At 38.8% G+C, this 24398-nt stretch overlaps 1 protein-coding gene across 6 annotated transcripts; it reads right to left on the bottom strand.

Moving 5' to 3' along the window:
• Positions 1 to 47: 47 nt before the first annotated feature.
• On the bottom strand, positions 48 to 24349 carry BEND6 (BEN domain containing 6). Of its 6 annotated transcripts, none has more exons than XM_085574714.1 (11): positions 24185 to 24349; positions 21963 to 22120; positions 10905 to 11133; positions 10658 to 10803; positions 10048 to 10146; positions 9509 to 9686; positions 7854 to 8071; positions 6343 to 6535; positions 4386 to 4524; positions 1725 to 1880; positions 48 to 338 (listed from the first exon to the last, which is right to left on the bottom strand). In XM_085574714.1, exons 3-11 carry the CDS (start codon positions 11098 to 11100, stop codon positions 197 to 199), a joined length of 1467 nt encoding a protein of 488 aa, XP_085430840.1. In that variant the 5' UTR covers positions 11101 to 11133; positions 21963 to 22120; positions 24185 to 24349; the 3' UTR covers positions 48 to 196. The 6 variants fall into 6 exon arrangements, with proteins under 6 accessions (XP_085430840.1, XP_021406789.2, XP_077638495.1 ...); XM_021551114.4 differs by having other exon boundaries at positions 148 to 338; positions 1735 to 1880; positions 24185 to 24324; XM_077782369.2 differs by lacking the exon at positions 48 to 338 and having other exon boundaries at positions 1465 to 1880.
• Between the last annotated feature and the right edge of the window lie 49 nt (positions 24350 to 24398).

Below are 24398 nucleotides of genomic sequence, written 5' to 3'. Positions count from 1 at the left end.
CAAGTCTTCTCCACAGTGCATTCTATTAGTGCCTTGCTCTAGAACAGTTAGATTTGCAGCACTTCCCTTCAACAGTATTTGGCTGATAACCTTATCTTCAGATTTTTTTTAAGTGTTATATTATTTCTATTTTATTTCTGTAACTCAGATGTCCTGAAATCTTCCTTAAATCAAGCTAGATTTCTTCAACTTAATGTCACTTCATTTTTCCAGTCTGATTTGTTAGTTGCTTGTTTGCCATGTTTGACATAGATTCAGCTAATAGTACTTTCAGTTCTGGGAGAAGTACACTCAAACAGGAAAGCCATAGTCCCAAGCGTTCTCTCCTTCCTGGAAACCTGAAATCAGTCACCAAGGAAAAATATCATAAAACCACAGAATATTCTGAGTTGGAAGGGACCCATCGGGATCATCTAATCCAACCCCTGGCCCTGTGCAGGACACCCCAAGAGTCACACCATGTGCCCGAGAGCATTGTCCAAACACTTCTTGAACTCTGTCAGGTCTGGTGCTGTGACCACTGCCCCGGGGAGCCTGTATCTTCCACTCCTCCTCCTAAGGCTGTTATAGAGTTTGTGTGACTGCCAGCTGCTTCCTGGAAGAAGTGGTGTCAGATATCAAGGTCAACTTCCCAGATACTGGGACTTTTCTTGTCCCATGAGGAATTTTCTGCCTGTCCACCTTTTCTCTCAGCAAGGGGTAGCATACCAAAATCAAAACACAGGGAGTAGAAGCTGACAACTCTGCACTTTACTAGTTACTCCTGCTGAAGTGTCCTCTATTTCCCCACTGAAGGGACCAGGCACCCTTATCCCATGGACCTGATGGTCAGGGAAGGAGAGGCAGTAAGAGCAGCCGAACCAGCAGAGTACCAGCAGCAGAATCCCCGTAAGAGAATGGCTACCATAACTAAACAGGTTCTCCTGGAGGACTCTTCCCTGAGCTACAAAGGAACATGGCTGCTTCCATTGCCTTTCCTACTTTGAGAGGTTAAAAAGTAACTGCTTCTTTCCTGTGGATATCTTTAAAGTTGTAGTTCCATTGGCCTAAGAAAGTTATTTTGTTTTCTAAGTTAGTAACAGCCTTAAACATCTATTTAATTTCTTCTTTGCTCATGGGGCCCTGTGCTTTCTACTCCTGTGCTGGCCCCAGTCTTCATTTCACTAGGAGATCTTTCTATTTTCTCCCCATATCATTATATCTTTTTTTGCATTAATATACAATAACTTTCTTTGATCAGTTAAGCAGATTTCCCTCAGCTGTCAAGGTGAAAGCAAGGGGAATTATGGGTCCTCATACATATTCTTTTGGTAGTACTTTAAATAATGCTTTTTTCTAACTAAGGGGAACTCTACTTATATTCTTCAGTACAAGTTTTAATTACTGCATAACATGCATATATCTTATAACATCTTAAATTCAAATATATTAATATGCCTTCAATTTTTTCCTAGACTATGGGATTTTTGTTTGAGAAAAAAGTTCTCAGGCTTCTATCTCTGTCCGTTTTGGACACTACCATACTTCTACTACAATTTAGATATTATTTATTTTTTAATCTTATACTGATTCTTAATCTCCGTTGAGCACATGAGCTGGAATGAAACACCTGTTATTCCTTGTCTGAATTCCTGAGATCCTGTCCACAGCCCTGGCTGGGAGAGGGCGCTGGTGAGCTGCTGGCGAGTTGAGACTCCACCTTAGAAGAAGTGGGTTTGGGACACTCCTGCTGACCTTCTGGGGTGGGAGGTGGAGGAGTCAGGCAGCTGTCATTTTGCTGAAGTTGTGCATTAGCAGCTGGTGAATCATCATCCTGCTGGTCTTGTGTACAAGGAGGAACAGCCGAAGAGATGATGCCCTGAGGAGCAGCTGTTGAACCACTGTTGAGACAATTTTTAACTAAGTTTGAGATATTAACATTAAATGTGCAGTTAGCATTGTTCTTAGTTTCCAAACTGCAGTTTGTTTATTAGCTAGTTAAATAGTTTTCTTCACTGTCACATTGCTCTTTTCTTTGTTTCACCTCAGCTTCATGGATCTGAGATGGAAATTTGTCTGTTTCAGTGGATTTGTTTCCATATTTTTCTCTTGGATCATAATTATACTCTATGGAAAGGTGGAGGAGGTGAGTAAGGAAGAAATAGTAGCAAGGGAGGAAATAAAAGCTGCAGCAACACCAGTTTTTAAAGTTAGTAACTTGTTTGGGAAAATGGTTACAAAAGGTCCCGCACAACAGAATTTTCTCTACCCCTCTCTGTACTTCATTGCTAGAAGGTGGACTGGAGGAGTAGCAGTGAGATTATGAACACTTTTTAATTGTCTTACTTTTCTTACAGAAAATGTATGTCATCTGAGTTAATGGAATCACTAAATTACCTTGATTACTTAAGTGGTGCTTAAGTGCTTTGACAGTGAGGGAATGCTTAACAGATGCAAAAAAAATCATTATAAATGCATCAATTCAAAATACACTATTCCGGCAATATCTGAATTGGTCACAATGGATGTTGGATTGGATTTTACATAAACACTAATCAATAACAGACATAAGGGCATTTTTAAAATATTGAAAGGCCATTTTTAAATATGGGGTTTAAATTGGAAGGTTCATAAGCAATATTAAATAACAACCCAGAATTGTTGTAGTATAGTCAAGTTCTTCCTATCAAGGCTTTAGGACTACTGTGTAGATTAGAAGACTCAGGAATTAGCAAAAATGTATAAATCCATCTGATGGAGATAAAGATTTAAAATACTTAAGATTTTAACACTTTCAAAGAGGACAAAATCTGTGGTTTTATGCTGTTATTTTTCATGTCTGTGTTAAGGACAGGGAAAATCACTACAGTGAATCATTGCATACTGTATATTACAAATACACAGGACCTTTACTTTATGAAGTCTTCTCATCTCATTAAGCATTAACATAGTAAACTTCATTTTTGCCAGGCTGGTGCATTTGTTTATTGTTTCCAGATGGGAAAACCTGTGCATGTGAATTTTCCTAACAGATATTCTGTAAGTATTTCTCAAGTAATGATTCACAGACCACTGGTGGTCCATGGAGTACTACCAGGCCGTTTAGAAAGGAATTTTAGAAGCAAAGCACTACTACTTTTCAAACATTTGTATCATACCATAGATAAATATCTTGAGCTGCTTCTTATTTGTTGTTGTTGGGGATGGGTGGGTTTTTTTTTTGTTGTTGTTGTTTTTTTTTTTTTTTTGGCTGGGTTTTTTTCTTATGAAGTGTCTTACAGTTGCAAATTTGGATTTTAAACACATGCAGGGGCCAAGTGAACCAGGAAGAAGAAAAATGCTATTTCAGTATAGAAAGTCTAAGTAAGGACAAGTATCTTTTCCCTGTCACCCTATTTTAGTCTCTTGTCCTTTTCCTTGCTCATTTCTTATCAGATTCTTGAGGAGAGCTGAGGCAGCTGAGCCTGTTTAGGCTCTAGAAGGCTCAAGCTGATCTTATCTGTGTGCACTGATGCAAGAGGCTCTTCTCAGTGGGGCCCAGTGGCAGAACCAGAGGCAATGGGCAGAAGTGGAAACACAGGAGGTCCTGTGTGAGCATCAGCCAACACTGTGAGGGTGGCGGAGCAGCGGCACAGGGTGCTTGGAGCAGTGGTGGAGCCTCAGCCAAATTGTGCATGGCTCTGAGCAACCTGCTCTGGGTGACCCTGCTTGGAGCAGCAGGGGCTGGACCAGCCAACCTACAGGGGTCCCTTCCAGCTCCACCTTTCTGTGATATGCACATTTGGAATATGTGGAAACAGTACTGTGCAAATAGCTGAGTTCACCAACCGTAGCCATGTATTTAGTAATGTTATATTAGTTTCACTCACAGGTAGGATACTATTTAATAATTCCTCTGACTCAATAATTTAGACTCTTTTGGCAATAAAGGACTGCCAGCTTAGCTCACCTACAGTACTCTTATAAATACATACCAAAGAGGTGTGATTTTCCCTATATTCACTTGTGGGTTAATTGGGGTACAACAGGTGAAATGAAAATGGAATTGACTGGTCTATGGTGAGCCAGAGAATAATAAGAAGCATTAATAATGTCAAATCTAAAATAGACATATTCAGCAAAGCAACTCCATGTGTTTCCTTCTGTTTTCTCTTCCTGCAATTTAACAGTCTTGTGCAGCTTTTTCTGGCACCGATAACTATTTTTGTGCAGTAATGTTATGCTAGACTGCTTCTTTATTATGTACTTTTTGTACAAGTTTATGGAAATATTTACTGGCTGGGTAGTACATATACCAGGTAGGTAAATATATATTGTTATCTGAATTTTAAGACTGCTCTTAGATTTTATTACTATGAAGTAATATGCAGATTTACACAGTGCAGGCATTTTTAAATTCGACTTACCAAAAGCTATGTTTCTGAAAAGCACCTGAGTTAAGATCTTTGCTTAAAATTGGCTTCTTGGTGCAATTGTTCAATTTTTGTCCCATCATTCGCCTGATTAAAGCATCATCTGTGTTTGGAAACAACTGTTTTGTGATTCCTGTAAAATTAAGAGATGATATATATATATATATACATGGACCCTCCAAATCAGGGAAACAAGAGATGTGTGATATAAAGTATATTTCTTGCATCTTTTAAAGTTTCAGCTACTTCAGCTTCCACTCTAGTTACTTCACAATCTTTACAAACTTCTTCATAGATTTTAGACAGCTCCTGTTTTCCTTTGTGCCTTCCACATTGCTGCGCCTGCTCTTGGCAGACTCAAAAGGAACTCCAGGGCCACAAGGGGTTCTGTAGCCAGTGATTTGTGCTTGCTGATCCTCTTTCCTTATGTTCTGTTCTTGATCAGAGTCCTTTTCCTATCCTCATCAGTCCTTATGACTCTGAATCTTACTCTTTTTTTCCTCATTAAGTTTCTTTTGCAGGTGATGTCACTTTTTCTAAAAATTTCCGTTCTGTTTTGCCTGGCTACATTTTTTGCCTGGCTACATTTTTTGAATGCAATAATAACGGGACTCAACGGGACTCAACATGAGTCCTGCACTCTTCTTTCCATCATCTTCTCTCCCCTTGATTTCTCTGCCCTTTAATTTAATTTTATTTTGAAGTCCTACAATTTCCATCTTCTTTAAATAATCTGATTTACTAATTCATTTTCTACAAGCCTAAAACTCCTAGGCTTCCTTCTCATTTTTCTTTTTCTCTTGTATAATGTTGACACTTTTCTGTTTAAATTCCAGAATATTCTCTTCTACCTTAACAAAGTTCTTTGGTTTCTTTATAGGATTTGTCACTGAATTCTCCACAACATGCTGTATTCAATTCTCTGATTACCTTCTCTGATTCCCTTTTCAATTTTGCCAAGGCCCTAGTAGGATTTAGAATAATTTAGGTTGAAAAAGACCATTTGTCCAACCATTTTTCTCATCCCATTAAATATTTTTCATTTTTACTAAAATGTCATTCTGAAACTGTTTCATCTTACTGCCTCTAAATATATTTTTACCATCCTACACACTCTTTCCTTTTATCTTTCTTGACTTGGAGCTTTTTTTTTTCTAACAAGGTTCTTAAGAAAAAAAATGATTTTGCAACTGAAAACTTTTGAAGCTGCTGTCTAACTTCAACAAAACTATACTAAGGTACAGGAACTGGAGCTAAACTGAGAAAGGAACCAAGAGAACTGCAAAATCCAAGGGAATGGCAATGGGGGGGGAATTATAGTACAGTAAGTAAGGCTATATTGTTCTAGTATTTAGTCATAGGCGTGAATCTAATTAAAATTTGGCTTCATATGCTCACAAAATACTGTTTTCTTTAAAGCTAATACTTCCATCTGAAATTATTTTCTGTCCTATGCACCAAATATTTTCTGCTGTAAACCTCAGCATAAATCAAATTTTGTTTGCTTCTCTGATCGCTATTTTTGTCTTCTATACACTCTCATTTTGCCTCTAGCGCTATTTAAAATGTCAGAATTCATAACATTCACTAAACTTCAGAACACAGCAGACAATTTAAAATTTGATCCAAGCGTGTCCTTTTTTGCCTTCCCTTATCTGTTATCATCGTGCTCCAAGTTTTACTGTTGCAGATTAACCTTGCAAGGGCTAAACCAATTTACAATATCACTGTTTCTGAGCAGTCACCTGAATAAAACACACAGAATTCACACAACACTACTACATTGCATTTCACTGGCAGTATTTATAACAGACGGTTTTAAAAAGCATGTAGCTGAAGAAGGAAATAGCTCGTCACCTGAGTAGACCAGCTGCTAAGCACGACAGCCCCTCCCTCCAAGAAAGTCCCCTGTCAAGTCAGAGCCACATTGAGTAACTTAACAAGTCATCACCTATGATTTCCTGAACTTCATTCTGATTCATAGCTGGTTTTGCCGCTTTATCCTTTGAAGAGGAGGACTTTGCACCTGTCAGGCTGTGTGTAGCCATGTATTCATGTGTATAAAGTGCTTGCATCAAGTCATTTATAAATTTTTGAGGTTTGCTCTTGTTACAAAGTGCAATCTGCCACTTTTCGATCTTGAACTGGAAAACAAAATTGGTCATAGGCATAACTACTGCAGTTTTCTAGAAATATTATATACTATTACCACTGAAATATCTTTTTCATTTTCTATTTCTAAACCACAATTTCAAAAGCAATCTCTGCAAACAGTGTGCTTGAGATAACACCACACTTGCATATTGCTCAGCATTTGGGACTATACACACACCTTGATTATTTTCCAGAAAGAAGTGTGGGGCAGACTAAGGACCCCATGCATCCTACCAAACCCTCCACCATCCTTATTACTCACTAGTGAAGACAGGACATGTTCAGACATAGCAAAATCCTTCTGCTTGCTCTCCATGCAGGCTGGCTGTGGTCCAGTTCTGGCATGGTTTCTGTACTGCCTTGGTAGCGTGGCACTGTGCCCAAGCAAATATTCCTGCCTGCAAGCAGACATGCCCTAAGAACTGCGACATCTGGTCCCGGGCTTTGAGAGTGGCTTCTGCATGCAGCGGTGGTACAGCCAAGAGCTTGAGCTTTCCTAATAGGCAGTTTTGAGCTACCTCAAAGTAAGGCAGGCTGCTCAGAAAATTAGATCTTTTTATTTTTTTGAAGATGTCAGGTCAAATTTTGTGGTTTCCTATATGCAGCCAAAACATACCATGATAATTCTTAACAGACTTCTTTGGATTTTAGCACTCGATGACAACACACAGGAATTATTTGCATTGATTAGCATGACCCAATGCATAATAATGTTTATTTAAATTGTGAATGCAGACTCTGCAATCATTCTTTTGGTTGTGCCTTCATTTTTTTCATGTACAGGCCCTGTGCTTTAGATTTCTCAATCATGTTCTCTTATAATTGCAGAGAATAACAGAACTTCTTTACTCAGTATCTCTATGTACACATATTTCTACTTAACTGCTAGCCAGTGTCTGGAACAGAAGAAGAAACACAGCAGCATCCAATTACAAATTAACAGTTTGAACAGACTGCTGGTATTCATCTTAAATTATCTTTGAAATACTATTATTCCCCTTTGTCATCCAAACAATTAGGCTGGAATTTATCCCTGGATCTTGGCATTTTCATCATGTATTCACATTCTGCCCTTTGCCACAGGTATGCAAGGCCACTGAAATTAAAGTGAATTTGAGAATATACAGGACACTGAATAAAAGCTAATGTTCTCATGGAAAGAGCATTCTGCACAAAAAGAGCTCTTTAGTTATGTTATCAATGCAATGATGACAAATTATTTTACTGATGGTTATCTTTTATATTATGTTATAGCAGTAAACTTTATACTGTATAAAGTTTCATGCCTGAAATTGCCTTTTAACTGACCTGTTTTTCAGTCTGTTGCTCCTCTTCTTCCACATTCAAAGTTATTGGTGAGCTGGAGTTACTATGCATAGCTGCATAGGAATCTGCTAATGGATTGTGAGATGCCTTCCAAACAGAATGTGGATGCAAAGTGGACGTAGATGATGTCACTCCCCCTTTGAGCAGTGCTTCAGCCATCCCTACCAGTTCCTCAAAATGAGTGACTGCCTGTGGCAACACTGAAATCAGATGAAAAGTGAAGGGTAAAATAGTAATGGAAGCTTTCAGACTCCAATTACATAAGCAGAGATATTTTTGCAATTAGATTCCTGTCATAATGTGAAAGACCCAAAATAGTCAGCAAAGACATTTCAACATATTTTTCCTCCTCTCTCAAATGCTTTCCTGCCATTCTGCTGTCCCTACCCATGAAGATCTGGGCTCAGTTTCTAGAATAGATCAATTCAGTGAAAGACTAAGAGGAACTATTAGTTTATGCCCATCCTGGGACAAAACAGACTATTTCTCTTTTTTCTTTTTACAATCTCACAATCTCTGCAAGTCCATAAAGCTATTGAATATGGGCTAAGTGATGTCTGATTCTTTTTCCTTCAAAGAAATTACACAGATTGCAGAGGTTTTTATTTTTTTTCATCTATAGAGAATATGTTTTAAATAATCTTTCCTCAGAGTAATATTTTCAAATATAAACTTTTATTTTACCCATTAAGAAGAATCAATGCAGAGCAAAAAGGATGCAAGAGATATCAGCAAGACACAGAATCACTAAATTAAATAAAATACTGTAAAAGACTAAGATAGTTGCCCAGAATGCAAGGTAAATTGACTTATGTGTGAGAAAAGTTGTCAAACACAAAGAAAATGTTTACAAATAATATTTAAAAAGGTGGAGATTAATGATTCAAACCAAGATGAATAGCATAAGAAATGCAATAAGGTGGGAAATGAAAATTATTCACAGTTGCAAAATCATCTGACAATAAAAAAAAAAAGGCCAGATACCACCACATTGTCTAGGATGGTGTAGCTGGCACAGGAAGGAGTAAATCCTCTTTAAAACTTAATCACTCACTAGTGGTTTGAAATTTTGGATTCAGTTTTGGCTGCCTCAGAGTAAGGGACAGGGACAAGTGAGAGGCAGTTCAGAGATGATCACTAAGAGATGAAGGATTCATTTAGCAAGGAACAAAATTTTTCATCTCTGGGGAAGAATTAAATTTGGTGCATCTGAAACTAACTCAGATTATCAGTAATGAGGAATTACCAAAGTAATTAGAAATTAAGTAATTTCAGAATAAATGAAATATCAATTGATCAAGAAAGACTGCTAGTAAATAAGGGTCACTGGACTGGTCACTGAAGTATTTGAGCTTAGCCAATGGTTACACAGCATACAGAAAGGTTCTCCTGAGAATAACTAACAGGATTGAGACACATTTTTCATTTCTAATTCTATGATTGAATGGCCTCTGTGTAAGTCAGTAAGTGCTGCTGGAATTAAATGCTGCCATGTATCACAGACTGTGATGCTAATGGTAGGCCTTGATCATGTCAGGTGCTTGAGCATCCATAATTCCCAACCAAATGGCCTCTTATAAATCAAGCTTTTCATGACCTTCAGGTTTTCCTCTTCATCAAAATACTCCCAACTTTACCTTGAAGCATCACCAGGGACTGCCTTAGGCGGCAGTTTTCTCTCATGGTATCTGTCAGCTTCCTCTTGAGACTTTTAATTTTGGCACATAGTTCCACCTTGGAGAGTTGAAATAAAGGCTCTTCTTCATCACTGCTACTTTCACTATATAGAAAGTTGCTTCCTGAGTATGGTTCTCTCTGAAAAAAACCCCAAACAGCTGTGATATCTAGAGCAAAAACAACATAAAATCAAAGCATCAAAACTAACATTAAAATATCTGGCTAAATCAAAAAATTCTCTTGTATAAACAAACTCAGTGCATTTTAATAAAAGCTTTTATCAAACATCACTATTAATATTCTTATTAAAATTAAAAATGAAACATCAGTGTAATATGTAACTGTTAGGTATCTTTGTCTGTTCTCTATTCATCAATTTTCTAAAGCAGCATCTTTTGGAATGGTCAGCTTCACTATGGCAAAAATCCTATGCCTCCCTCAAAAATACCTTTCAGACTGCTTTTACTTGATATATTAAAATTGCTGAAAAGATGTTTACCTGTTTGTTAATTAAAGATGTTTCAAGTTGACTCAGGATGTTGGCAGGAGCAGATGCCTGCAACGATTTCTTTCTTTTTACATGTTTCATCATCTTTCCCTGTAAAAAATGCATAACAGTGCCTTTGCATTCCTATAGAGACTTTCAATACAGTATTTCATAATATACCAAAAGTTTTTATTCACTGTGCACTTGACAGTCCTGGTTAGTAGTTTTAAAAAATGTATCTGTAACTTTGTTAACTTTTATGTTTTACTTGCCTATATTTTGTCACTGCAGCTCTCAGCACAAGGCACACCTCAGAAAACCTGGTCCCTTCCCTTTTTTATGCACTAGTCGGATTTCTGTCTTATGGGGGGAAATGCAATGGATCTACAGAGCCTCAAAGCCTTGAGTAACACTCATCTCTTGACACAGAGAAGGACAAAATCCATTTGCCTAAGTAATTACTCTGGCAGATTATTGTGCTGAGGTACCATGTGAAGGCTGCCTGTGTTCCTACCTTTACTATACATCCTTTGTGTGTTATGTCATGAAGAATCAGTAGTTGCAGTCTATTTCATTCCTTTGTGGACCTGACAATATAAGGCACATAAAGACACAAACTCACCTTTTCTTTATCCAGGTCACTGTCCTCACTTTCTGAGAATATCATTTCTATCCTCTTCCTCTTGCCTTTTCCAAGGACTTGTATCTTTGTAATTTCATCTGCTCGTAATATCTTTTGCATCATTTCCACTAGCTCTTGGGGGTCATCTGAAGTGATGGAAAGGAAAAAGACCAAAGCACAGACAGTCAGGCAACTATAACTTAAAAGCATGTTTCATAGCAGACAAATGTTCTGGAACTGCACTCACCACTCATGCACACAACTTTCACCAGGTGCTTTTCTGTCTTTCTTTCTCCCACAGGCCAGTTTACTAGTACGTGCTCATTAGGCTTCAGAAGCCTTTCTAGTTCACTGTCATCACAGGGAAGGTCCTGTATCCATGAAGTCTCTCCAATTTGCAGTGAATTATCATTTACAAAATCAAACAGTGTAAATTTTTTCATTGTTAAGTGTCTTTCTTGTCACACAGACACTTCCTGAAGGACATCAAAGGAAAAATAGCAGTTACTGTATCATGCCACAGGGATGTTACAAGAACCCTTTGAAAAGCCCCAAACAACCCTCCTTTTGCTGGATATTGGTAATTACCTTGTATGAAAATATCCTAAGAAAGTGAAAACTAGCCAAGCAGTGAGTTGTATCCCCCTTGAAAGATGGGAGATGGTCTGTTTAACACCTGTACATCAGACATTTTCCTACAAAACTATGCACAGAAAGCAGCTTTCACTCACAGAGCCCTGGCCTCCATATTACTTCTGTGTTCAATCTGGCTGGGATCTCTACTGTTTCTACATTTGTCTCAATAAAAAATTTAGTCCAGCTTCTGGCTGAAAGATACAGGTGTGATAGAACCTTTCCCTAGAATGGAAGAAAATGCTAGCTATTCATGCTATTAAGTGGGATGTATGGTTATCATTCCATGGTCAGGAAGACAATTGCAGCCACAGAAAACCAACCCAGAACTACCCAGGACAACTGAGTGGGTGAGGTGTGACACATCCTGGCAGTGGAAAACTTGATTTACAAAAGAAGTGACAGGCTAAGGACTCGAAAAGAGCTGGGCTGCTTCATGAGGAATAACAGCAACAAGGAGAACCCAACCCAAAATATACAGTTAAATAATTTGCTTCATAAAACAATACTTTTAAAGCAATGTGCTGTTCTGGGTTTTTTAAAGCACTGAATTTCTCTACCAGGAAAAAGGAACAAGTCATACTTTGAGCTTTATTTTCCCAATTAGGATGATAGCTTTTCATGAAAGTATAAATTCTACTGGAAATGTAACCATTTCTTTTAAGTGTTGCCACTATACTCAGAGAAGATATTTTCTACTTTAAATTATTAAATCGATACATAGAAAATCTGATTTTCAAACCTGAGTCTTCTTTCCAGCAAACATATGGTCAATTCATAAAGGTGAACTACGTTCACAGAGCTGAAAACTCATGAATTCCTAGATGTGACAGTGTGATTTGCGATTGACTTGGCCTCAATCAGTCAGAAGCAAATTTAATGCCTCATGAAGAGGCTGTCAAAAAGGTAACTCAGAGCTAGAAAAGGAGAATTACATGGGGCTATTATGTCAAAGGGAGAATATCTGGCTGCACTACTCTATAAAGTAAAGTCAATTCTTTTGCAGAAGTCCAGTTTGCCACTATTCCAATGTCTGTTCTATGTCTCAAAAGAGCTGGCTTTCCATACAGGGGTGAACTTGTTAATTTGCAAAAGACAGCTGCAGTCTTGTCAACATGTTTACTAACACAACAGGGCAAGCAATATAGATAAGAAATCACCATTAAAAGGAGTATTAAACCAAAGTTTTACACAGAATATGCTTAGTGTGATAACAGTAGGATTGCTGAGTATTGTCTCACTGGAGAAAGGAGACTGTGTTTACAAGAATTGACATTATTTTTCTTTAAAGATCAGAAAACATCCATCCCATGCAAATTCTGGAAGAGGAAGCAGCCTGAATATCTCTGTCCAGCATGACTCACTAGAGACTTCATTCTGCCACTGATCCATGCTGGATGGATACTCATACCACAGACAGGGATCATTCAAATGAATAAACATATAGACAAAACAGAATCCAAAGGAACAAAAGTTCCAGCACTGACCTCACCATTGACAGGTAAGGTCCAAACTGGAACTTTGTGTTTGTCTGAACAACAAAACACCAGATTAGAAACAGGTAGAGTATGCAATCAGTTGGGCATCAGTATTCCTTCTTTTCCACAATGCTTTTGAGTATATACTTCACTCAGCTTAACTTTTTTCATCTGGCTCAAAGATATTATTTCTGCCTCTGATAACCCAGCACAGCAATTTCCACAACCCAGTTCTTTGATTCTCAAATGAAGTACTTTGATATTTCCTCCCTTGGCCTTGGCAGTTGTGAGCTACTTCTTTACCCTCCGAAAAGCACACATAAGAGCCGCAGAATTGCAGCAAATTTAGAGCTGCCAATGTGCTAAGTCTAACAACTGACAGATTGATTTCTATATTTTTTTAATATTTCCCTGCAGTCCTCTAACAATTTGTCTTTTGTCTCTCATTTTGTATTAAGACAAATATTCTCTGAACCATGGGACTGAACTTGTACTGGGTTAGCAAGCCAGCCCAGGATTTCCAGAGGTACATTGAATATACAGGCTGTCACGGCATGCAGAGCAAGCCATGATCCCCCAAATCAGGCACCAGGGGTAGTCCTGTACACACTGTGCCAATACCATGCACATCAGTACCAAGTGCAACAGCTTTTGGAAGGTATCAGACTTGCCTACATTTTTAAACAGCTTAATGGAGCCAATGGAAATATGGACTTCTGGATGTTCAGAATCCATGAGAGCAGCCTGGTGCTGCTGGTAGACACCGTGAAGCACATGGACAACAAAATCTTTCACACAGTCCTTACACCAGGCAAGCATCTGGATCCAAGAAAATACCTCCTGCCTTTTTAAGCTAAGGACAATTTTTACCATGGTCATGGCAGGATGTGGAGCTCAGCAATTTATCTGCATTATATATAAAATTGTTCTGAGCTGACAAGATTCTTGCCTGTGGTCAGAGGGTGTACTAACAGCTAAACCAATTTCACTAAGGGCCTTAACAGCTGCCATATTCTCTCAGCATGCTGAGAGAAGGAATGTCCTGCTGTTTATAAAGGGACCAAGGCAGGAAAGCAGTTGAGGGGCAGCAACAGCAAGTGACCCGGCCCCTCTGCTGCAGCTCTACTGGACATAAGCCCAACTGCTTGTGTTATGGGTAGAATGATGAAATCATTACATTGCCAAATAAAAGGAACAGAGTGTAGTAGTCGACTGTAAGTATTTTTATGTTAAGGAGCAATGCCTTCAGTTCCTGCAGTAGACATTAATCAGACTTTTCACAGAATTTATTGTGACAACTCATGGGCCCTGGGGATAACACCTAACTGTCTGCTGGCATCACTTCTAGCCAGTGATTAAAGGGAATGGAAAGGTAGAATAAAATGTCACTAATAAGGAAAAGGAACAGTGAAACACTTCACTTTCTGGAAGAGAAGCCTTGCAGTGTTTTCTCACCCTGACCTCCCACAGGAGTCAATGTGAACTTTGTCCAAGGACTGCTGGAGATGCTTCCCTCCAAAATCTTATATGCCAAAGCAGATCAAAGGCAAAATAGAATGCATCATCAGAAAACAAGCAAAATAACTTGGGGACTGGGATTAACATTAACGAAACCTTTACTGCCTTAAAAGTTAGAGGTTGTCTAACCACATTTAGCTCAGTCACTGCAGAAAGGGAGTTGATTAATCTCACCCTATGACATGTGTCTAAAAGACAGCAGATGACTTACTGTCTGGGAGAGCCTGTTTCTCTCCACCAGCTACTCAGTGACTATAAAGTTGGTGTGTCTCCTTACAGAAACTGGCCTGGTCCAACTCATCTTGTATCACCTTTTTATGGTTTAGAACAGATTTTGAGTAGTAGGATAGATTCCAGTAGACCAGCAGAAGTTAGAGAGCTGAAAGGATGGCATAAGTAATCTGTTAAAGTGTATCTGGTTCTTTATTTTAAATTTTTCTGACATAGTTCTGCAAGTCATCAAGTAAGATTTCTGACACTGAATGCTTTGTTCAGTGGTTCATTTGGAGGAAACATTATTGTTCACAGGCATTACCCTGTGTGCAGCTACTAACCACAAAGACATTATATGACTTTTGAAAGCCACTTATGCTTTACAAGTTATTTAATTCTGCTATATGCTCTATTTGAAAACACTACTGATTTCAGTAATTCTGAAATGCAAATTTACAATTTTTCACTATCCTAGGTCATTTATAGAAGGGAAAAAAGAAAAAGGAAGGAGCCATATAATTTTAAAGTTCTGCAGAGGAAACATTAATTGGACTCTTAATTTTTACAAACATGTTAACACCTCACGTACTGCAAAAAATGTTATAAATTTTTTAATTGTGATATTGTTACTAAGCAACACAAAAAGCCAAAACAAAGCCAAACCAAAACCACACAAGAAACCCCAAAGCCACCAAAAATCCACAAAGGTTACTTAAAAACATATCTCACCCTTTGTCTGACATAGGCTGTTCCATTCAGCCAGAGAACTGGCAGATGGCATGCTGAAATCATTATTTCTCTTTTCCTTCAATAGACTCAGTGCAAAGTGTTACAAGTTTACAACATGAGATTGCGTACCCACTTGATGAGTCTGATTCTGTTGGCTTAAAACAGGGCTTTGACACTGGTTTCAGCAAGTCAAGGAACTGATCCACAATTACAGTATATGGTTTGCTATAGAGTTGCCTTAAATTGGTGAAGAACTGATGAGACTGGTTGAGAGGAACACGAGATGTGCCCCTGCCTATCTTATACCTGGCTCAAGCAAGGCATAAGGACTGAACGATGCCCGGGTGAAGCAGAAGTCTCAGAGAAGCCCCAGAGAAAACCTGCACCTCTCTACCAGCCACTCTGCATAACCAGCCTTGTTATAAATGTGGTCCTTTAAGGAGACAAAGATGTACTCAAAGACTTTCTAGTGAAGGTCAGACAGCCTTTACTGCCACCTTAGCAGGTGGAGGAGGACCAAAGTGTTTATTCTACCTTTTATGTCAACTATAAGTTCTGACTGAAAATAGCCAACACACTCATTAAGCCCTATTTGCATATTTACTTTTACATCTTAAGAATGCAAATGAAGAGAAATGGAAACACACCTTACGTGTATCATCAGAACACTCAAAACCCTACCTATGATATAAAGGAAGGGGGGGTTTGGGGCAAAGAAAGAAAAAAGAGAGAGGGGGAAATACCTTTGCCTACTTGGGATCAGTTGATGGACTGTCCTCCTCCCCTGAAGGGAGGCCTCTAGGTGAGATTTTTGCCTTCAGTGCATTGTAAAGACCTGGGAATATTTTTATATTTCTATCTAGACATCAGTAATAGAGCTCTGTTACTATCACCTGCTGTAGTGATGCACTGTGCTACGCTGTATCACTGTGGAGTGATACACTGTAGTTAGTGCAATTCTGAATCTGCTTTCCTGTTATTTCAGGTAACTGTACTTTTTGTGCATCTGGATTCTGAAAGTTTTTATTGAACTCGTACTGAACTGATAAACTGCACTATTTGCAAGTCTATGATCATACAATTTCTTACTGAACTCAACCAGTCTGGTAATGCTGAATCAGTTCTTATCAGAAGCTAAACCCAGCTGCACCCAACCCTTCTGATTTCTGAGGCCCAGGTGGAATGCAAGGGGGTTTATTTTAGGCCAAGTATCTGTAGCCTTAATGCAATACATAATAAATACATAATAAAGCTAAGATTTTATTATGTACTAACATTTTATATTATTTACCCTCTGAGTTCAGCCTTCAATTATCCTAGTTTTCCTTGGGAAAAAAGCCAAACCAAAACCCAAATTTAACTGGTCTTAAAATAAATCTACCACATAAAAACCTATTTATTTCCAATTCAGCATGATAAGTGGCATTTGGGTTGTGTTATTTAGATTGTCACATTTTACATTGAACTTGTCAGAATATTAAATACAATGTTGATGAAAAACTTGGGCTGCACTGAAGTCTCAAAGTTCCCAATAGCAAGTGTATGATGGAAAACATGACCAGATTTAAATAAGTTATATGCCCTGTTACAGGTTCTAATCTTTTTTACCTGAAACCAGTGCAATGTTTACTAATGAATTCAGTGAAACTAGGTGCTGCCAGAATGCGGAAGTGTGTTACTGCTCAAAAGATTTACAGTGTAATATCTTAGTAATTTCTGAGAAAAGATTATTCAAAAGCACAAATCTGCTGCTCTCAGCTGAGAAATATAGAGTACAGATTTTCCAGAATCATCAGTATTGCTGTGTTGCAAATTCAGCTAGGAATCTGGGGGAGCATCTATCAGAGCACTACTGCAACTCTTAAGAGTATAAATGCACAGAAATGATCCCACTTGTCTTTCAGAGGAAGGATAAAACTCTATGATTTTATTCCTGATATTCAAGAGGTCACTTCCTCACTGCAGATCACTATCCTGGTGTGACTCCCTGTGAAATAACCTGAGATACTTTTCTAAGAAGTGATGCTATTCATGGTAAAGCAGCAGCTCTGGCTTTATTTACCCAGATGTCCTCCTTGACTTTAAAGCCTCAGCAGCATTTACAACTCACAGGATTACACAGAGAACTTGCTGCAAATCTTGTACTACATTCTAAAATCTGTTGAATAACCCAAGGAATTAATGAAGCCATTCTTATTTTTCACAATAGTGCACTCTTTCCACATTTTATCAACTTAGCAGTTCTATATTTATATATATAATAGAACTTAGGAGTTCTATATAAGTATATTATTTAAGTATATATTAATACTTAAATATGCCAAAGTCCTTTGTAGAACTGTGGCTTAAATCAAAAGCTTGAAGAAATCTACTGGAAAAGCTCTTATTTTTGCAACAAACAATTAATTTTATTTGTTAAATTGAGTGATAGGAAAGGCTGATTAATTAATTTTTAAGCAGGTATATTTAGTACTTCTGGAAGTACTAAATTTTTGTTCTAACCAATAATTTATTCAACTATCAGTGAAACATGGCATTCATTTGAATGGATTTCAGGATAAGCTAGCATCATTACTGAGTTTTCAGTACGGGATTCTAGATTAAGATGCTTGCATTTAGATGTCACTGGTGCACCAGGTGTCTTAAGTTATTGCTGTGATCACTGGAGATGCAAGGGGCAATTTGGCTTTCTAAGCAGGTGCCTAGCACTGTTATTGGCTTGGCCTTTAGCTGCTACTCTAGAAGTACAAATCTCCCAGGGTTTTTATCACAATTGTCATCCTTTTGGAGATGTCTCAGCCTTGAGCAGCTCCAACAGTCGTAAGTGTGAAGCCCCTACTGAACACAGCTAAAGCTTCCTGGAGGGAACTGCTGTAGGGCTCAATTCAGTAGCCTAAAAATAAATGCATGGTGCAATCTTAGATACCATAAGTTATTATGCCAGGCTTCCAGCTGCCTCTTCTGATGGGAACAGACTTCCCACAGGGCTTGGACCCTGTTCTGGGCTTACAATGGTGGTTACTACCTCCAGGCCCCTCAAATAGCACTAAACACATTTCAGGGAAATGCATTATTCTCTGAGCCTAGATGATTTACATGAGTTTAAATAAGAGCCGAGATATCTCTTATGCCTATAAACCATGTAAATTTATTTATCTGTATTTTAATCCCATACTCAGTGAAAGATTCACATTAAGATAGCAAGATGCCAAGTAAGATGCAGGAAGCTAATTCTACATGACAGATTAGTATCTTTATTAAATAACTATTTCACAGCTGACAGATGGAGAACTAATACTCCAATTTGCTTGTTTCTAAATGCCATGCACAACAAAATATATTAATACACAGACCAAGAAATAAAACTCTATTGAACTGGATGAAATACCTATGCCACAGGAGTTTGAATAATCCCAAGAAAGCTCTTTCCATGCAGGATAATATATCCAAACACTTAGAAGCAAGAAGTGGCCTGGAAGAAGAAACAGTCAACATAACTCTGTAAAGTCAAACTCTTGGCATGCTCATTATGACCTGGCTTGGGTAATCCAATGCAATCTATTTTAACAAATTATAAACAAATGATAAACATTTAAGAACAGCAATGCATCATGTATCTTGTCTAAAGATGTTTATGGGATCATTAGAGAAAATTTGATCACATGCAAATCTCTGTTGAGGTGCAATAATTGTGCATTTGCTCCATGCAACAGCCCAAGCAGTCAAATAAACTTTTCCTAAAAGGCTGAAATATATTAGATAAACTTTCAAATTGGACTTATTCAAACAAACTCTCTGATAACCTGATATGAGAATTTATAAGAGGATGCATATTACTCTTTTTATAAGGTAGTAGAAACTATATCTTTCATTCGACCCCAAAGCATTACTGTTGGTGGCATTCTCCCTTTAACTCTTAAAAGCAAATATGTGAAACAGCAGTTAAAAAATTCCAGGCTTGATTTTTGGTCACTATTTAATAACTTAGCAACATCTTTACTATCTCTACTTCTGTGTCTTTACTGGCTGTCATAGGTGAGTAATCATGGAAGAGAAGTCATGCCTGATTAATACTCAAAGTGCTTGCTCTTTTACTTCAAATCTTTTCCCCAGTTTCTCTGGTTTTGCAACATTTTGATAGGTAGGAGAGGAAGAAAAATCTGCATTATTATTAGAGGTCATGAAGTAGAAAAAGAGACATACATATTGTTCTCTTACTCCAGGGAATATTACTTCAACTAAGAGTAGTTCTGCATACACTTCAGAGAATGGACAGCAATGCATCTTCCCTGCAAGAATAAAAACCTCAAAACTTACTAGAGCTATTTTTCCCTTCTTGTAAAAGTAAATGTCTTTTTACTCTATGTAGTTCAACCCAACTTTATGAAGTAATATAAAAGTGGAAGGACTGGTGTTGTATATCAGTCTGAAATAATCTTTAAACAACTTTCCACTGTATAGTTAAAATACTAATGAAGTGCAATTCCCTCTGGGATGTAAGGCCACATACAGATTGACAACTGCTACTCTAAACACTGCCAAAAATGAATACAGAGCAAATTTCAACCAAGGACAAAGGGGCACACTGCTGCTGTAATAAAAAAAAGTGCCATAGGAGCTTCAGCAGTATATTTCCATCTAGGCTCAAGAACAGCCTCTCTGTCTATAAAGTCAATTTATGCCTACAGGATTCCTGCAAGCATTTTTCCAGCAATACTCTAAGCCATGAGTGTACAACTGTATGGCTCATTCGCCATTTGATTTACATTCAGTATAATAAACAGAGGAAATTTAAATATGCAAGTTGTTTGAGCTGAGGAGCCCAAAAAATAAGGACAATTACCTCTGCATATATAAAGCTGACAAGAATTTGGTTTTACATGACATGTAGGTGGCAAAATGTTCTAGCCATGGAGAGGTTCAGTCTGTAGCACTGGAATCACAGAGTTTGGTCTTGGATAAATCATACAACCTTTAAATTTATAGTTCACCTTGTCTTTTCAATGAATCTGAAATAACAGTACACGTTACCTCATTTCAAAGATTTTGTGAGAATTAACTAATGTTAGCATGCGTTTTAACCATATGAAGCACTGTATGGAGTAAACAGTTTAGCAAGTTTTGCAGAATGAAGATTTGTAATAACCCTGCTGAATTTAGAACATATGACATGACAATTCTTTCTAAAATCAGTTGCCTATATCAAGCCAGCAAACATTATTCTTTCAACTGAAGGAAGTGTTTTATAAGGTTTAATCATCTACCAGAAACTCTCACAACATTTCCTATGGTATGTTTAAGCTGCTAGTGTAGCACTGATGGCATTATGTAATCTAGAATATTGAGGGGGAAAGTAAATTATTTCATCAAAAGAAGTTGATAACACTCAGACACTATGTCTTCTGTATTTTATTTGCTTGCCTCTTTGGTTTTGACTGTATTTACTTTGGTTCTTGTTTGATGAGGAAAAACCAAATATTTTGTTAGAAAGTATTAGATGGTTGGAGAACCCTTCTAACCAGTTAAGTAGTAATTCAGGCAGAATATTTCACTCAGTTATAATTAATTAGTACATAGTCCCTAAAGCATACCTACATACCAGTGAAAACAGATGATCTTAGCCTTTCACTCACTCAGCTACTCTTCTTAAATAATTTCATGTATCGTCTCGTATTCTTATGCCACATCACCAGATGCAGCTTGTGACCTTTTTTCCCTCAGTTCACTGATACAGGGACTCTTAGATCTGCCAAATGAGGTCTACAAGGCCTCAGTCTGCAGGAGCAGAGGTGGCTTCACAGAGCTGTGCAGTGCCCTTGAATCCCATGGCTCACACTGGGGAAGGGCAGCAGACCTCTGAAGGCAAGGTTTCTCCACTAAAAATGCCATCATATTTTCTTTTTGACTTTCTTTTTTTTGCCTGTCAGCCTAACCTATGACACTCAGATAGAATTTTTAGTTTCCTTTAATAGGTGTGGCTGAACATCACCTAAATTATCAAGGAATATGCACTGACTGATTGTACTGCAATTCTCCAAGCAGGACAAGGGTAAGGGAGAAAGGATCTCCTTCTTCAGCCTTGCTGGGCAAGATTCTAAGTCAGAACAGGCTGTCATGAGAGACAAGTTGAAAGAATATTTGAGGTCAAAATTCTCTCTGCAGGAGGGCTGCTGCTGCTACAGCACATTCAACTCTTACATTAAACTGCAGGAGTTTGACACAATTTCCATGTTGTTTCCCTGCCTCACCAACTTGGGAAAAATAGGTAAACTGTATTCAAGAGTAACTGCAACCACAGAAACACCCTCCTGTGCCTTTCCACTTCTAAATATTTGCTGATCACCTCTTCTGACTCTTCTCTGTGGGTTCTCTGAGTCAGAATTTCCCTTTTTGATCCCTCTGACGAAATAATTATCACCACCTCTTCCCTGAGAATTGATCAAGTGAAAGGCTGCTTCCCAACGCTTCACCTATGCCAGTGACTTTGTCACTGCTCTGTTTGCCTGTGGTCCCCACCAAAACAAGCATCTGCAGGACCCTACATCCCACCTGCTCACAGCTTTGCAAAAGGGCACTCATATGTACTCTGAAATGGCAGCAGAAACCCTAGCTTGTTGCAGAATCGATAACTGCCTTCTTAGATTATAAAACATTTAATTCCACTTCTCAACAGCTTCTGACCTCCCCTCCAGCTCTGCTCCCCGTGATCACAGTTAGTCTCAAGGCTTTGTTACCTTCTTTTACTTCTTCTCTGCAATGGCTTCACCTCCAGGATTTCCCTTCTGAGGTCAAATCTCAGATGAGAGGTTTTGTTTTAACCTTCTCTCTTCATTTCTTTTGTCTTCTCTGTTTATCATCCTTAAGATTTAGGAAAAGTCCCCTAAAAAACATTCTGTAAAGAATCTTAGATTAAAAGTGTGATACATATACAACTTCTCTTAAATTTTCTTTATTAGTGTTTGGGGGGGAAAAAAATCTACCCACATATAATTTGCTTATTTTTAATGTGTAGTAGCTTCAGTTTAAACTTTATTTGTCATGAAAGTAATATTCTAACCACACTTCCATACCCTGCATTATTTATCAAGCACAGAGCAGTAATGAATATAAAGAAAGCTAGAGCAGCAATTTGGAGTACATGTGAGATAGTTGACTCAAAAGCCAGGAGCAGCAGCTCTGAAAAATCATGCATGTCAGCATTTCTTGCACTAAACTGTACTCTCACATTTGAAAAAAAAAATTAAGTAGCTGTCATTAAATTTATTATATCCTTTTGGAAAAACATTATCCTCAAGACACCAGTGAGCTCTAACTCTTAGAAGGGAAAAGTTATAATCCTTAAACTAAAAAGATTTCACTAGAGCTTTGTCTGTCAGATGATTTCTACACAGTTACCTGAGAACAATGTGAAAAGAACTGCTCCCCCTCAGTTCACTGTGATTTATCGTACAGTCATTGCTGTGCTACTTTGCTCTATCATCCCACTCTGAAACAATAAATCAGTGCAGAGCTAAAGGTGTCCAAAAGTTTCCTGCTCCTGCAATATCCTGCAGTGTGGCACTGCAGCACGATGCCAGGAGCATCACACCAATTTCCTTCATGTTTCACTGAGGTAACTTGGACTGTCTGAATAATCTCCAGGTAATCTGCATTAGAACCATTCTACTGCAGTGTACTGCGGTATTAGGAAAGATTTCAATATTGCACCACGTGATGCAACACAACCTTACAGCATTTGGCAGTTTCCAGGCAGTGAGGGAAAGCTTCGAAACCATGGCTGCAATGTAGCAACTTTCCATTTTACAAAGTAATAGGAGAGACTATTTTGGCTCACTCTGTTGGTGTATAGAATGAAATTATAGAAAATTCCTGGAATAAATTATTATACACCTAAAACCCAATTTTTTCTTCTTTTTTTACTTACACCCCCTCCCCTCCTATCATGAGCATCTTTTGATGATAACAGATTTCCTTAGCCATAAGGGTACAGTAAAGTGTTACAATGTTATTAACCTTAAGGGTACAATAAAGTGTTATAATGTTATTAGCCCAGTGATAAATTAATTTTACTATTTCCAAAGATTATTTTCCTTGTTATTATTTAAGCTACCATAGACACATTTCCCTCTTTGTCTTTCCAGTTTGCATATTTTTTAGTTTAACTTAAATTTACACATATGCTTTTCTGCAGCTTCATGTCAGTCAAATAAAGTAGTAACATTTCAATGTTTCTCCAATATTTAAACGGAGATTTTAATTATTTCTATGAAGTTTTGGAAATGTTCTACAGCTTTATGTGCTTACATCAAAGATACATGAAAAGCAGATGAGTTTTTCCTTGAGTGAACCTTTCCCCCCAGTAACATGACTAAATGCAAAATGGTACCTAGCTAATTTTTCTGCGTGTCTGTGAAAGAGTTTAGAACTGCGTTTCCTCTGAAACAGTCTCTGAAAGTCTGGACTGTCACAGTAACAACTACAGAGGTAGAAACAGCGACATAGGTCAGCTCTTGTTAGCGCCTGCATTAGCGACCTGCACATGGCAGGATTTTGATGCTGCACCAGCTGCGGCCCGGCGGCGAGGGAAGGGCACGGGGCTGACATTGGCTGCAGCGCGTTGCAGCCTCCAGCAGGGCGAGGGTCCCTGCGGGCGCTGCTCTGAGCAGCCCCGGCGCCTTTCGCGGAGGGCACGGCCGGGCGGCGCGCACTTGCCCCGTCCCGCCCGCGCCCGCTGCCCACTAAATGCCGGCAGCACCGCACCTGGCCAGGGCTCTGGTCACCTTGTCAGGATGGATCTCATCATCATTTCCCAATCCCTTCCCCCGCCACGAAACCGGCCTCGACCGATGCTTCGGGTCCAGGGTACGCCACCGACCCCCTTCGCGGGCGCTCGCCGCTGCCGACACCCCGCGCCCCCCGGTCGCATCCCCTCTTTTCCGACGGGGGTCCCCGGTACCTCGCAGCAGCCATTTTCCGAGTCTCTCAGCAGCTCCAGCGGTGATGTCACCGGCCGAGTCTCCTCGGCGGCGGGACGCACCGCTCCGTGCTCCTTCCTCCCTCCCGGCGCCGGCGGCACCTTCTTCTTCTCCTTCTTCTTCCTCCTTCTCCTCCTCCTGCCGCCCCGCCCCGCCGTGCCCGCGCCGGCTGCCATGCGGGCCCGGCCCCGCCCC

Source organism: Lonchura striata, chromosome 3 (genome assembly GCF_050655825.1).
Source record: "Lonchura striata isolate lonStrDom1 chromosome 3, ASM5065582v1, whole genome shotgun sequence".
Classification (NCBI taxonomy): Eukaryota; Metazoa; Chordata; class Aves; order Passeriformes; family Estrildidae; genus Lonchura; species Lonchura striata.
This window is presented reverse-complemented; position numbering and strand designations above follow the sequence as displayed.

Excerpts from the sequence above, each read along its gene's own strand:
- BEND6 (XM_085574714.1), bottom strand. The coding sequence starts at position 11,100 with ATGAAAAAATTTACACTGTTTGATTTTGTAAATGATAATTCACTGCAA. Across the intron at positions 8,072-9,508 it reads GTCCCTGGTGATGCTTCAAG|TGTTGCCACAGGCAGTCACT; the intron begins GTAAAGTTGGGA and ends ATCTGATTTCAG. Across the intron at positions 6,536-7,853 it reads AGCAACAGACTGAAAAACAG|TTCAAGATCGAAAAGTGGCA; the intron begins GTCAGTTAAAAG and ends TTTGTTTTCCAG.